The sequence below is a fragment of the Coloeus monedula genome, assembly GCF_965178545.1.
Source record: "Coloeus monedula genome assembly, chromosome: W".
Lineage (NCBI taxonomy): Eukaryota > Metazoa > Chordata > Aves > Passeriformes > Corvidae > Coloeus > Coloeus monedula.
This window is the reverse complement of record NC_138821.1, coordinates 24325628-24341041: the sequence shown is the minus strand read 5'-3', so window position 1 is coordinate 24341041 and position 15414 is coordinate 24325628. Positions and strand designations below refer to the sequence as shown.

At 43.7% G+C, this 15414-nt stretch overlaps 1 protein-coding gene across 5 annotated transcripts in view; it reads right to left on the bottom strand.

The window, feature by feature from the left end:
• Positions 1-15414, bottom strand: part of LOC309584556 (chromodomain-helicase-DNA-binding protein 1-like) — a 74061-nt gene that overhangs the window by 48437 nt on the left and 10210 nt on the right. For all 5 annotated transcript variants that reach the window (XM_082300611.1, XM_082300612.1, XM_082300615.1 and 2 more), the window contains exon 3: positions 1382-1565. In XM_082300611.1, the coding sequence (XP_082156737.1) occupies positions 1382-1565 (184 nt within the window). The remainder of the gene's footprint in view (positions 1-1381; positions 1566-15414) is intronic.

Sequence of the window (15414 nt, the reverse complement as noted above, 5' to 3'; positions counted from 1 at the left end):
GTCACCAGAGAGAGGAAATCAGCACCTCCCCCTCCACTACCCCTCCTGAGGAAGTTGTAGACTGCCATGAGGTCACCCCTCAACCTTCACTTCTCCAAGCTGAACAAGCCAAGTGACCTCAGCCACTCCTTGAAAGTCTTGCCCTCGAGGCTTTTCACCACCTTGTTCATCATCCTTTGGACACTCAGTTGGTTAGAGCATGGTGCTAATAATGCCAAGGTTCAATCCCTGTACGGGCCATTCTCTTAAGAGTTGAACTCGATGATCCTTGTGGGTCCCTTCCAACTCAGAATATTCTATGATTCTAATAGTTTGATCTCCTTCATATATTGAGGTGCCTAAAACTGCACACAGTACTCGAGGTGGGGCCGCACCAGTGCAGTGCATAGCAGGACAATCACCTTTCTCGACTGGCTAGCAATGCACCTCAGGCCACAGTTGGCCCTTTTGGCTCCTAGGGCACACTGTTGACTCATATGCAACTTGCCATCAACCCAAACCCCCAGATCTCTTTCCACAGCACTGCTCTCTCCAGCTGCTTGTTCCCCAATTTGTACATATACCCAGGATTATTCTGCCCCAGGTGCAGAATCTGCCATTTGGCCATCTTAAATTGCATACAGTTGGTGATTGCCCAGTTTTCTAGTCTATCCAGATCTCTCTATAAGGCCTCTCTACCCTTGAGGGAGTCAACAGCTCCTCCTGGTTTAGTATTGTTGGCAAACTTAATGTACATTCAATTCCTGTGCCCAGATCATTTCTAAAAACACTGAAGAGAAAAGGCCCTAATATTGAGCCCTGAAGAACCCTACTGATGACTAGGTCACCAGCCTGATGTAACCCCATTTACTACAACTGTGAGTCTGACCCATCAGCCAATTATTCACCCATCATTTTATGGACTTGCCTAGCTGTATGCTGGACATTTTATCCAGAGGGATACTGTGAGAGACAGTATCAAAACCATGAATATGAACAACAACAAAAAAACCCAAAAACACAAACACAAAAAAAGTATCCTTAACAGCCTCTCAATCTTACAGTAGGAAATATTTTATTACCCTTCATGTATATCATATCATCCAAATTAAGGCCCTATTACATAGAGAAACAGATGAGAGTTGAGGTAACTCATCCATTGCATTGAAGAGATTGCTAGACACCACTTTTAGGTAATTATCTAACTGTAGGTATTTACAGAAACGAGAACTTAGCAGCCCTGTTCATTATGAGAGCTAAGTATGTGAATTCATTAACCCAATCAACATTCTAAGTAAAAGTTATGGGGGTTTTGTTTGTTTAAATCAAAACTACTTTTGCAACTATTCTGCACAGAGTATTTTTTTTTCCCCACAAAGGGTTAACTTATGTTTTGTTTTACCTCAGATCCATCAAGTTTGGGTGGTAGTTTAGCTTGAACTTGTTTCTCCTCTCTAGATGTGTCAGACTCTGAACCAGACTCAGAGTCACTGCTACCTGATTGACTGCTACTTCCATCACTACTGCTTCCAGAGCTTGAACCAGATCCAGAAACTGATGCTGACCCAGAATCATCATCTGACTGGCTGCAATTAGAAGTTAACAGGATATTACACAATGGCTAATTAAATAGAATTTTTTAAAAAGTCACATAAAAAAACCTTTAGCTTCACCTATAAATCAATTGTTAGCTTAGCCCAGACACATGGATAGCATAAAAATGAATGCACTGGATTAAATAAATCAGGAATGAAAATTCAGTTTAATCAGATACTTTTCATTAAACCTTAAAAGAAGCAGAAAGAGGAAGCAGCGAGGGAGGGAGAGAGAGGAGAAAGAGGAAGAACATTTATCATTAATTTGGAGGAGTAAAACAAGACTATTTCTCACCCACCCAAATACTTACTTACCTTTAACAAACATATTTTTGTGTATACACATACACCCAAATTGTTTTAAGTCTTTTTAGATCAGCAGTGTGTTGCTCCCCAATTTTTTATTTTGAGCATGCATTTCTTCAAAGCAAATATAAACTCTGTTTTGTTCCCCTACTTTTATTTTTTTTTTCATTAAAAGAATAAGGGGGAAAAGTATCTGTAAAGAAGTGCTTGCAAGCTACATTTAATGCTGTGATTTGGACCATCTATATACAAAATATAACCAAACACTTGATTAAATGTTTTTAAAAGTAACTGGAAAACCAGAAGCGTGTTGTCACACATAATATAAATCCATGCAGACCATCTTATACCATCTTATACTGTTAAAATAACAGCAGTAAAATTCCCACAGACAAACTCTGAATTTGTCACTAATTATATGACTTGTACAAAGTCATACATAATCAGTGACCTGAGCATACTCTTGAGCCACTGGATTATTCCACCTGTACATCCATTTCACACTAGATTTAACATATTCAAATAAAATAATATTTAAACATTTATTGCATGACTATTCAAAAGCATAAAATCATTTGGTTTTCTAAAATAATTTTACAAAGGAACCGAGTTGACACTTTAATCAAATTCCTCATTAGATTAAATACTAGCATACTTTAGAGATATCACCGGGGAAAACATTGGAATTACAACACCACACAAACAAAGTGATTTAAAATTATGTACACTTGGGTTGCAAGCATTTAAAAAGAAACAACCGTTCATTAAAGATGATAACAAAATCCAAAACAATAAAAACCCAAAAGCTAATATCAAAGTCTAAGCCTATCACTGCCAGCATAATTCATCTGGCTGTCAACCAGCAAGACTGTGTGTGTGTGTGGGGGGTGGTAGGTTGATCATCTTCTGCACTAGAACACACTTAATTGACAACATTTAAAGCCACAAAACAGAACCACTACTCTCCCTGTTGCTAACACCAATTAAATCGTACTAGTGAGGGGGAAAAAAAATTAAGCTATTCAAACTGATTCCTGTAGACAGCACCTCAACCAACCATTTGCATCTGTTGACTTTTAAAGAAAGAAACAAACCATGATAAAACTTCCTTATTTTGAAGTGGGGGATATGAAAAAATATGACTGCTAGCTTTACTTATACTTGCTGGAGAGCAACAAAGTTGCTTCCCATTCCTGTCATCAAGGGCCTACTTCAGGCATGAAGCTATAATGCTAACATAATTAACCTGACTTGAAAAATAAAAGCAAGGCACCCACTGTAGAATATGACTGGAGTTTAAACTATTTACTAAAAATTATCTTGTTGGTATTTCTCCCGTGTGTCTAAATCAGAGTACATAAAGAAAAAACCTGTAAGCCCTTTTAAGAGTCTCATCGAGTAAGTTTTTGGGGCCTTACATTTTAACTGGCACAGCGAAGCAGGGTACTCTTGAGGTGATGAAGAGGTATTTTATATGGAGATAACCACTAGTCGCGGAATAAAGGAGAAATTAATTTTCGGTCGAAACCGATATTCTTTGTCAGAAAAGTCATGGAAACACGGGTAACAATTGTCCTTAACTGCTCTCCACTGGTAAAGTTGCTAAAAGCTTATAAAGCTTGTCCAGCCCCAAACAGGAGATGTGGGCTGAGGAAATCTGGCACAATCTGCAGTTAGTTGCTGAGAAAATCCGAATTTTGGCAAAAGAAAAGACAAAAAAAACGTAGTAAGGAAAAAGGTCTGGTATCCATATGGGTGGAGGCTGGATTCAGAGCTGCAAAAGGAGAGAAATATGTTGCCGAGTAGCAACAGAAAGAGCTGAGTTGCAAATTGCCTAGGAGGCTGAAACAATAGCCTCCCTCAGGGCGGATTGAGAATTGAATGCACAGAAGTTAGCCCCAAACCTGAAAAACCTCGTCTGAACCATCTTGTCCAGAGACAAAGAGCTTTAAATTTGCAAATTAACACTGCTAGGGAAAGAGTGGAGAATGAACCAAGGTTTTTCTGCTTTGAGGAAGAGGTGGGCCTCCCTGAATATGATGTCACCTCCCTCCACTCCCTGGAGGAGGAGTTTGATTCAGCAAAGCCAACCCCCTCCTCCCCTCCTCACCCCAAGTTCTGCCCTCTTGTAAAGATGGAATTTGTTTACCTGAAGGTGGAGCCCACGGTAATGTATCTCACTCTGCACCAGATTTGGTTATGTGGCAAGAGAAAAGTAGTAATCATCCCAAAGAAAATGAAACAGAGAATGCGTTGAGAATTTCACTAATGGGGGTGAATGAAATAAAGCTTTCCGAGGAGGAAGAACATGGTGAAGAGCCCTGGTCTCTTGCCCAGGGAGCAACCTGTTGTGTGAAAATTTGGACTTGTTGGAGGGGGGAGAACCCACCCCTCTCCCCACTCCAAAATGTGCTAAAATTACCAGGAGAGTGTGGGAGGTGGCTGGATTCCAACCAATGCACGAGAAACAGCTGGTGCCCCGTCGGCCTTCTCCCATGTTATTATTATTTATTGCAAACTTTAAGGATCGAGACCGAGAAAACAAATTCTCGGTGTTGCCCTCAATAAGTGAGCTGGGAGAGGGTGGCAAATCCAAATATCCTAAAAGCCTCCCTGAAAATAAATGGAAATTCAGTTTCCCTGTATTCTCAAGGAATCTTTGCAAAATGCTCCTACACTGCCACCTTCTGGTGGTAGCGAGTATAGAGCCTTGTCTGCCACTAGAGGCAAGGAACAGAATTGACAAAGTCATTCCGGATTAAAGGCCTCAGGTGCCTATGGTAGAAAACACAAAATACCAACAGATGGGTGGTTCTTTCTTTTTAAGACCGGTCCAAGTGGGATCAAATTTTCTTTTTCTCTCCTCTTACAGGTATTCCAAAAGAAGAGGTGTTCCATGAGAGGATGAAGTGACAACAGGACTGAAGAGTTGCTGTTCTTCGCTGCATTGATTGTTTACATGTTTTTATCTTGATAGTTTTAAGATATTTATGTTCGTACATGTTTTATAAAAGTTGGTTGCAAGCAATGTTTTAAGATGTGTTTTCTCTCTGGTTGCCACAGTGGATAGAGAAGATTCCTCCCTAAATTTAACTTATGTTTTCATATGATTATGGAACCAAATTTGTATACCTCTTCCTACCTCCTCAGAGAAAAGCATAAAATTACTATACTGAGGGACGCGCATGTAGTAATGGTAAGCAATGTGTAAAGCATCGTTATGCAGAAGAAGGGGATGTCAAACTGTCGGTGACCCCTGGAAGGAGGGAGAAAAGGGGCTGACAGAGGAGCTGAAGTAGCAGCTGGAAAGTTCTCTCTAGCTGTAGATGAAGAAGGCATAAGTGGTTAAGCTGACAAAAGAGAAGCAGCAGGTTTGGGTTTGAAAACCAATGAAGGGTTTGGTAAAGTTGGAAAGGTATTTGGTCCAAACCCAGGACCCTGACTGAAATGATGTGCTGAGGAGATTGGAATGGCTCAAATTTTGTTATATCTTTGACCCCCACCCCTGAAGCAATCCAGACGATTACGTAGTAGAATTTTTTGTGAATGTAGTTTTCCCATGGTGCCCGCTGACTTTTTCTTCTTTCCCTGGGTATGGGTCCCGGGGATCCCCCTGAAACCTGGTTGGTGAGAGGAATAAGGGGGGTTATCTGGAACATGTATATTAGTTTGGGTTAGAACGATACCTGGACCTGTAAAATTATGGACTCTAAAAGGCAAGGCAGCCTAACTATTAAAAAACTGGCCTGTTGGGGTCCCTCCCCTGCCATGTAGCCCTGGGAGAGGGGCCCTGAGGGGACAGACACGGGGTTTCCCTGCCCCTGCTCAGCCTCGTTCCCATTGGTTGGTTTGTGTTCCCTGCGGGGGCAGAAGGACCCTTGGTCCGGTGACTGGAACAGTTCCTGGGCAGAGCTCCGGCCATGCGGCTGGGGAAATAAACATCTCTGAAACAGCCATCAAGAATCTGTCCATATATATTTCCTTTCCACGGGACTCCTGGTTTGATATATGCATGTTGCAGTATCCCCACTGCAACACTGGCCTATCTTTAAAGTTTGTATTTTTTTAAAAGGAATAAAATACATTGCACTATCAATAAGCAATAAACAACCTTAAATTGAACTTACCATGTGTCAGAGACTGGAAAAATTGATGTCTTTAAACATTTTGGGATGCCTGTGTGTGTGAGAGGGGGCAGGTCAGGCCTTGCTCTGGTGAGACAGTGTCCTGCCCCACACCCCCCAGCTCTAGAGCATCCCAGACCCACAGTATCTGTCAATCACTGGCCACACTGGAGGCAGTGCTCCACTGCCCTAACCCCGGCTCCTAAGTGGCGAAATGGCCGAAATTCCCACCTGGTGGAAGGGCCCAGGAAAGCCAAAGGGTACTTAAACCAAAGCACGAGGCAAGCACATGTCTTGACCCTACCTTTCCTTGGATTTTATATCACTGCTGGAACCAGGAGTGGTAGTTATATTTGTTCTTTTCTTTCTTTCTTCTCCTTCTAATTCCCTCTTCTCGTAGTTTTGAGTAACTTAAAATTGGATGGGCTTGGAGTTTGCTAAGTTGAATGGGCAAAGTTAATGCTTTGTGAAATGTTTTGTGTTGATTGAATGCTGCTCTAAACTTTTGCCAAAGTTCTCTGATTTTGTGAAGTTGCCGGTAAAGTTTTTTTGTTGTTTTGACCTCTTGAGAATATCTTGTCAGTATTTCCCCCATGCATCTAACTCAGGGTACATAAAAAAATGTAAGCTCTTTTAAGAGGCTCATCGAGCAAGTTTTTGAGGCCTTACACTTGGTTAGTGATAGCCTTGGCTGCAGTGATCACAATATTGTGGCATTTAGGACCCAGCTGTGCACACTGAAGATTAGTACTAAGAAAAAGGTTTTAGATTTTAGAAGAACGAATTTCGGCTTGCTTAGAGCTGAGTTGTGAGGGATTCCATGGGAAGCTTCCACAGAGGATAAAGGACCTAGCGAGTGCTGGGAGCTTTTCAAGAAAACTTTCATGGAAGCACAAAACCAGTTCATCCCCTTTAAAGGTAAGGGAAGTAGGTGAAGCAAAAGACCTCCTTGGCTTAACTGGGAGCTTCTGAGTCCGCTCAAAACCAAAAGAGAAACATACCAGAGATGGAAAAGCCAATGAATACACCTTGAATGCTACAAGGGCATTGCCAGGGTGTGCAGAGATTCAGTTAGAAAAGCAAAAGCTCAGCTTGAATTGAAATTGACCAGACACATCAAAAGCTACAAGGAAAGGTTCTTCAGGTATGTAAACAACAAGCAGAAACAGAAGGAAAATATTGGCCCACTGTTAAACAGGAGAGATGAATTAGTCACCAACAACACTGAAAAGGCAGAGGTTCTCAACACTTTCTTCGCCTCTGTCTTTACCAGCACTGATGGGCCCCAGGACCTGGAAACAAGAATCCAGGCAGATGCAAACACAGACCCACCAGCAGTGAAGGAAGGGTTGGTATGTGAACTGTTACAGGAGCTTGACCCCGACAATTTATGGGCCCTGACAATATCCACCTGAGGGTGTTAAGAGCTGGCTGACATTGTTGCAAGGCCACTCTCCATGATCTTTGAGAAGTCGTGATGATTGGGGGATCTGAAGAAGGCTAATGTCACCCCCATCTACAAAAAGGGCTTAAAGGAGGATCCAGGAAGTTATAGGCACATCAGTCTTACTTCAGTTCCTGGGAAAGTTATGGAACAAATCCTCCTGGGGCCTATCACAAGTCAGATGAAACATGTGATTGGGAAAAGCCAGCGCAAGGGCAAGTTGTCCTTGACAAACCTGATAGCCATCTATGACAAAGTAACCTGCTCAGTTGATGTGAGAACACTGTCTACCTGGATTTCCCCAAGGCTTTCGATATGTTTTCCTAGTCTCCTAGAGAAACTGATGTGTTATGGTCTAGACAAGTGGTCTGTGCGGTGGGTGAGGAATTGGCTGACAGGCCACACCCAGAGGGTGGTGGTAAATAGTTCCTTTTCAAACTGGCAACCTGTCACAAGTGGGATCCCCCAGGGATCGATATTGGGCCCATTGCTGTTTAATATCTTCGTAAGTGATCTGGTGGATGGGATGAAGTGCACCCTGATGAAGTGTGCCAATGATGCCAAACTGAGTGGGGAAGTGGACACTTGGGAAGGGAGAGCCACCCTGCAGGAAGACCTGGATAGGCTGGAATAGTGGACTAACAAGAACCTTATGAAGTTCAACAAAGACAAATGTAAGGTCTTGCACCTGTGAAAACATAATCCAGGAGTGCAGCACAGGCTGGGAAAGGGACCTGGGGGTCCTGGTGGACAATGAGCTCAATATGAGTGAACAGTGAGCTGCTGTGGCAGAGAGCCAACAGGATGCTGGGTTGCATAAACAAGGGCATCACCAGCAGAGATAAAGAAGTCATTATCCCACTCTACTCAGTGCCTTGTCAGCCCTCACCTGGAATACTGTGTTCAGTTTTGGTCCTTGCTATATGAAAAAGATGTGGATAGGCTCAAGAGGGTCTACAGAAGGGCCACAAAGATCATCAAAGAACTGTGAAACCCGCCATATGAGGAAAGGCTGAGAGAACTGGGTTTTGAAGAAAGAACGCTTAGGGGGAGACCTTATCACCATGTTCTAGTATTTAAAGGGTGGTGACAAAGAAAACAGAGACTCTCTTTTTACATGGAAAAGAGGAGGGGGGTAATGGGTACAAGTTACTCCTGGGGAGATTCTGATCAGATACAAGAGGAAAATTTTTCATAATGAGAACAATCAGCTACACCATGTCAATTCACCACCAGAGAGCATCTCTTTCTAGCAGTTTGCTTATGCAGCTATAACCTCACTAGGATATATATGTACTTGGCTTTTTATTTTTGTTTCACTTGTCTAGTGCTGACCTAGTAAAAATTTAACAGTCATTACCTCTTAGTATCACCTGAGCAGGGCCCAGATTCCCCTGTCTCAGGACTTGATTGTAGCCAACTTTTTTTTTTTTGCTATAGTATTTTAGCTAATGTATTCATGAAAGAAAAACAGAATTCTCCTCCCCCAGCCTCCCCACATTTTACCACAAACACAAAATTACTGGCACACTAAGGGGTAAAAACAGTAATGGAGAGCAGCCTTGTTTTCTCCCTAACACAGATACATTAAGCAACCCTTAGTTATTAAAAATAAAAATATATCTCTAATCCCTGTCAGGGGATTACTTAAGAACCTCTACCATATGAGCAGTAATTCAGGTGCTAACCCTAGGAGGAAGGAGGGAATTATTTAAGAAAAGGTACACAGTTACCCATGCATGTGTTTAAAAAAACCCCTTACATCTATCATCTCCTTACAAATAGAGGAGGAACTAAAGAAGCAGCAATTTCAAAACTTCACTTTAAATGCTACTACATTCATTTTGAAATTCTGTGATTTTCACACAATTCAAAAAATGGTACAAAGCAGCAGTATGAGCTATCACAGCTGAAGCCAAGCACCTTGAAAAGAGTGTCTTGGTCCTCAAACAATATATTTGCCTGCTGGTGAGTGATGCTCCACAAGAACAGCTTATTTTGACATTGCTATTAATGCCAACCTTCCCCCAACACAGCACTCCCTTAGTGCTGTCAGTGCAGTCTGTAGAAGAAACAGATTCAGCTTTTAAAAAACGTCCTACCAACTTACAGACTCCACACAACAGTGCAACAAGTGAGCACAATTGAACAGGACAGTATTTCTTAAGACTGCTGTCCTGAAACAAAGTATAAACCAGTTCAAAACAATACAGAATTTAGGAAAAATAAATAAATACATTTCCAACGCAAAGGGGTTTTGTTGGTGGATTTTGGTTTTTTCAATTTTAGTACATGCATAAACATTCCACATTGCATCATGACAGACTTCAGTTGCTTTTCCAAGTGCTTAAAATGCTACGCAGTCTAATACCTTTTCCCCTTTCTTCAAGGAAGATTACTGACGTAACAACAACAAAAAAAACCCAAACCCAAACAACCACCAAACCAAAAAAACCAAAACTACTCTAGAACCCATTACACTGCAATATCTATCAGCATCATTCTAAGTTCAGAGAACTTATTTGCCATAGCTTTAAAAATCTGTTTGAGTTTTTAAAGCTTGTAGGAAAAAAACATACAAAAGCATCAAGTCCAACAGTTAAAACAGCACTGCCATTTAAAAGGTAAATTCATGGAAGCAATAGCTGTGAGGTAGTAATATTTTAACATCCTTGTCACGTTTTCTTTTCCTCCTTTGCCTATGGGCTTCTTTGATTTTCTCTGCATTATCTGTGGCGTAGCATACAAGCAATTCCTCCTCTAACTGAAGAGCTTTAAATATTATCTGATGCTGTCCAGCTAGGGACCTGTCTTGGTTTTGGCTGGGGTAGAGTTAATTTTCTTCATAGTAGCTAGTATGAAGCTATGTTTTGGATTCGTGATCAAAACAGTGTTGATAATTCAGGGATATATTTGTTATTGCTGAGTAGTGCTTACACAGAGTCAAGGCCTTTTCTGCTTCTAGTACCACCCTGCCAGTGGGAGTACACAAGAAGTTGGGAGGGGACACAGCCAGGACAGCTGACCCCAGCTGATCAAAGGGATATTCCATACCGTATGACATCATGCTCAGCAGATAAAGCTGGGGGAAGAAGGAGGAAGGGGGGACGTTCAGAAGGATGGTGTTCTGTATTCCCAAGTCACCATTGCACATGATGGAGTCCTGCTTTCCTGGAAATAGCTGAACACCTGCCTGCCCATGGGAAATGGTGAATGAATTCCTTGTTTTGCTTTGCTTGTGTACATGGCTTTTCTGTCCCTATTAAACTGTCTTTATCTCAACTGATGTGTTTTCTCACTTTTACCCTTCTGATTGAACCCCCCATTCCAGTGATGCCTTGGAGTGGCTACCTGAAAACAGAGGCTAGACAAGATTAAGAGAATAAAAGCGGGTATTTATTGAAGGGCCTTCAATAGGTACACCTTGGGCAGTCAAAAAGCCTCCGAGGGGCTACACCCAAGATGGACACTGGGTCACGGGTTTTTCACACTTTTATAAGTTTGGTCCATTTGCATATCAGAGTTAATTCTCCAATTACAATTTCAGGTAATGATGTAATTACCCCAAGTTTGCTCCCCCTTCCCAGAGGCTTAGTTTACATATTTCAGGGCCTGGGACAACAAGGTGTCCTTGAGTCCAGGCCTAGAGAGGATTTGTTATGTCTAACAGTAGCTAACAGGCTATGTGGAGTTTTAGAGTTACACACTAAACCAGTACAGGGTTTGAAAATATAAAAGCTAAATCCTAAGGCATCACCAGGGGAAAGTGAGCCAACAGCTGTGTGGTGTTTGGTTGCCAACTGGGGTTAAACCATAACAGTCCTTTCTGGTACCACATGTGGGGCTTGAAGGGTTTGTGATAATGACAGATTGACTAGGATATGCTAGATCGAATTTATAGCTGTTATTGCTGTTTGGCTATTAATAGACAGGCTCCTGTGCTTGCTGTGGTACTTGTTTCCCTCACTGTATATTAGTCTACTGCTCATTAGTGGATGCTTTTTCATAGAATTATATAAACATTTAAGTTGGAAAAGACTTCAAAGATCATCGAGTCCAACCATTAACCTAACACTGCCCAGTCCACCACTAAACCATGTCCTTAAGTGCCACATCCACACAGCTTTTAAATACCTCCAGGGATGGGGACTCAACCACTTCCCTGGGCAGCCTCTTCCAATGCTTGACCACCCTTTCAGTGAAGAAATTTTTTCTAATATCCAAGCTAAACCTCCCCTGGCACAACTTGAGGCCATTTCCTCTTGTCCTATCCCTTGTTACCTGAGAAAAGAGATCAACTCCCACCTCGCTACAGCCTCCTTTCAGGTAGTTGTAGAGAGCAATAAGGTTTCCCCTGAGCCTCCTTTTCTCCAGGCTAAACACCCCCAGCTCCCTCAGCCGCTCCTCATAAGACTTGTGCTCCAGCCCCTTCGCCAGCTACATTACCCTTCTCTGGACACACTCCAGCACCTCAGTGTCTTTCTTGTAGTGAGGGGCCCAAAACTGAACACAGGATTCGAGGTATGGCCTCACCAGTGCCGAGTACAGGGGGATGATTGCTTCCTTGGTCCGGCTTCCTGCACTATTTCTGATACAAGCCAAGATGCCGTTGCCCTTCTTGGCCACCTGGGAACACGCTGGCTCATGTTCAGCTGGCTGCTGACCAGCAGCCCCAGGGCCTTTTCTGCCAAACAACTTTCCAGCCACTCTTCCCCAATCCTGTAGCGCTGCGGGGAGTTGTCGTGACCCAAGTGCAGGACCCAGCACTTGGCCTTGTTGAACCAAATACCATTGGTCTTGGCCCATTGATCCAGCCTGTTTAAATCCCTCTGCAAAGCCTTCCCACCCAACTTGGCATCATCTGCAAACTTACTGAGGGTGCACTCGATCCCCTCATCCAGATCATCAATAATGATATTAAACAGGACTGGGCCCAATACTGATCCCTGGAGAACACCACTATTAACTGGCCACCAACTGGATGCAGCACCATTCACCACCACTCTCTGGGCTTAACCATCCAGCCAGTTTTTTACCCAGCAAAGAGTGCACCCATCTGAGCCATTGAGCAGCCAGTTTCTCCAGGAGAATGCTGTGGGAAACAGTGTTAGAGGCTTTACTAAAGTTTAGATAGACAACATCCACAGCCTTTCCCTCATCAACTAAGCAGATCACCCTGTCAAAGAAGAAGACTAGGTTACTCAAGCAGGACCTGCCTTTCATAAACCAGTGCTGACTGGACATGATCACCTGGTTGCATCTGACATGACGGCACTCAGATGATCTGCTCTATAACCTTCCCCAGCAGCAAGTTAAGACTGACAGGCCTGTAGTTCCCTGGATCCTCCTTCTGGCCCGTCTTGTAGATGGGCACCACATTTGCTAACCTCCAGTCAATTGGGACCTCCCCAGATAGCCAGGACTGCTGGTAAATGGTCGAAAGTGGCTTGGCGAGCTCTTCTGCCAGCTCCCTCAGTATCCTTGGGTGGATTCCATCTGGCCCCATAGACAAGTAGTGTAGCAGGTCACTGACCATTTCCCCTTGGACTATGGTGGCTTCATTCTGCTACTCATCCCTGTCAGGGAGCTGAGTACCTGGAGAACAACTGGTCTTACTATTAAAGACTGAGGCAAACAAGGCATTAAGTACCTCAGCCTTTTCCTCATCCTTTGTCACTATGTTTCCCCCTGCATCCAATAAAATACAGAGATTCTCCTTAGCCCTCCTTTTGTTGCTGATGTATTTGTAAAAACATTTTTATTGTCTTTTACAGCAGCATCCAGATTAAGTTCTAGTCAGGCTTTGGCCATTCTAATTTTCTCCGTGCATTAGCTCACAACATCCTTGTAGTCCTCCTGAGTTGCCTGCCCCTTCTTCCAAAGTTCCTAAACTCTCTTTTTATTCTGAGTTCCAGTCAAAGCTCTCTGTTCAGCTAGGCTGGTCTTCTTCCCCACTGGCTCATATTTCAGAACATAGGAATGGCCTGCTCCTGAGCCTTTAAGATTTCCTTCTTAAAGCACATCCAGCCTTCCTGGACTCCTTTGCCCTTCAGGACTGCCTCCCAATGGATTCTGTCAATCAGGCCCCTAAACAGGCCAAAGCCTGCCCTCCACAAATCCAAGGTGGCAGTTCTGCTGACCCCCGTCCAAGAATCAAAAACTCTTATCGTTTTGTGATCGCTGTGCCCAAGACGGCCTCCAACCATCACATCACCCACCAGTCCTTCTCTGTTCACACACAAGGGGTCCAGCGGGGTGCCTTCCCTAATTGGCTCACTCACCAACTGTGTCAGGAAGTTCTCTCCCACACACTTCAGGAACCTCCTAGACTGTTTCCTCTTTGCTGTATTGTATTTCCAGCAGACATCTGGTAAGTTGAAATCCCACATGAGAACAAGGGCTAGTGATTTTCAGACTTCTCCCAGCTGTTTATAGCATATTTCATCTGCCTCTTCATTCCATAACAGACTCCCATCAGATCTGCCTTGTTGGCCTTTCCCCTTAATACTGACACTTAAATGCTCAACCCTGTCAGTGCCATCATTGTCTAGAGACAATCAAAACACTCCCTAATATACAGGGCTACTCCACCTTCCTTGCCTGTTCCTTCTGAAGTGTTTATAGCCATTCATTGCAGCACTCCAGCTGTGCGAGTCATGCCATCATGTGTCCGTGATGGCAACTATGTCATAGTTTTCCTGCTGCACAACGGCTTCCAGTTCCTCCTGTTTGTTGCCCATGCTGCGTGCATTGGTGTAGATGCACCTCAGTTGGGCCATTGATCCTGACGCTGGTCTTTTTTTTTGGGGAGGGGGAAGCCCTAATTCCTACCTGGCCATTCTCAAGCACATCTGTAGTTTATAACACAACAATAACCCTTGTGTCTTTGCTGCCACATGGATCTCCATCCCCTACCTCCACTAAGACTGCAGACCAAAGGACCTCACTAGTTTCTTAAACATTGGCATGCTGCCTCCAGGCTTACCTCTAGTGAGCCTGGGTTTATCTCTTTCTCCCTTCCAATCTAGTTTAAAGCTCTCTCAATGAGCCCTGCTAACTCCTATGCAAAGATCTTGTTTCCCCTTTGACACAGGTGTACCCCATCTGTTGCCCACAGGCCTGGTGTCACATAGACCAACCCATGATCAAAGAACCCAAAATTCTGCCAGTGACACCAGGCTTGGAGCCAGGTATTGATCTGCTGGCTCTTCCTGTTTCTTCCCTCATCATTCCCTGTGACTGGAAGGATATTATTTACGCTCCTGATCCCTTAACCAGTCATCCCAAGGCCCTGAAGTCCCTCTTGATTGCCCTCAGACTTCTTGTTGCAACTTCATCGCTGCCTACCTGAAAACTCAATAATGGGTGATAATTTGAGGGCCGTACCAGGGTAGGAAGCTTTCTCTTCACATCTTTAACCTGGGTCTCAGGGAGGCAGCAGACTTCCCTAAGAAGTGGGTCTGCTCTGCATATGGGGCCTTCTGTTCCCTTCATAAGGGAGTCTCCTATGACAACAACCTGTTTACCTTTCTTTATGGAAGCAGTTTTGATGCGGGGCATAGGCTGACTTAACCTCAGCAACGCCTCCATGCTAGATGAACTATTGTCCTCATTATCGTTCAGCTCCACTTGCAGAGCCTCATATCTATTATGCAATGGCACTTGGGAAGGTGGGGTAGTCACAGAGGAGATGCACTTGCTGTGCTGGGCAGGCACTTGCCTCCATTGGCCCCTATCCCTTATGTCACCATCTTCAGCTAGGAGGAGAGAGGATAGGGAATCCTCCATATCATGCACCCTGTCTACCTGTCAGGCCTGTCCCAGGGAAGGTAGGGTACAATTCCAGTAATCTCTCTCTCTCACACTCCCTGATACTCCTCAACCTACTCACCTCCTGCCAGAGCTCTGCCACTAAGTAGAGGAGTTCCTTTACCTGGGCTCACCTCCCACAGGTGTGCTCACTACT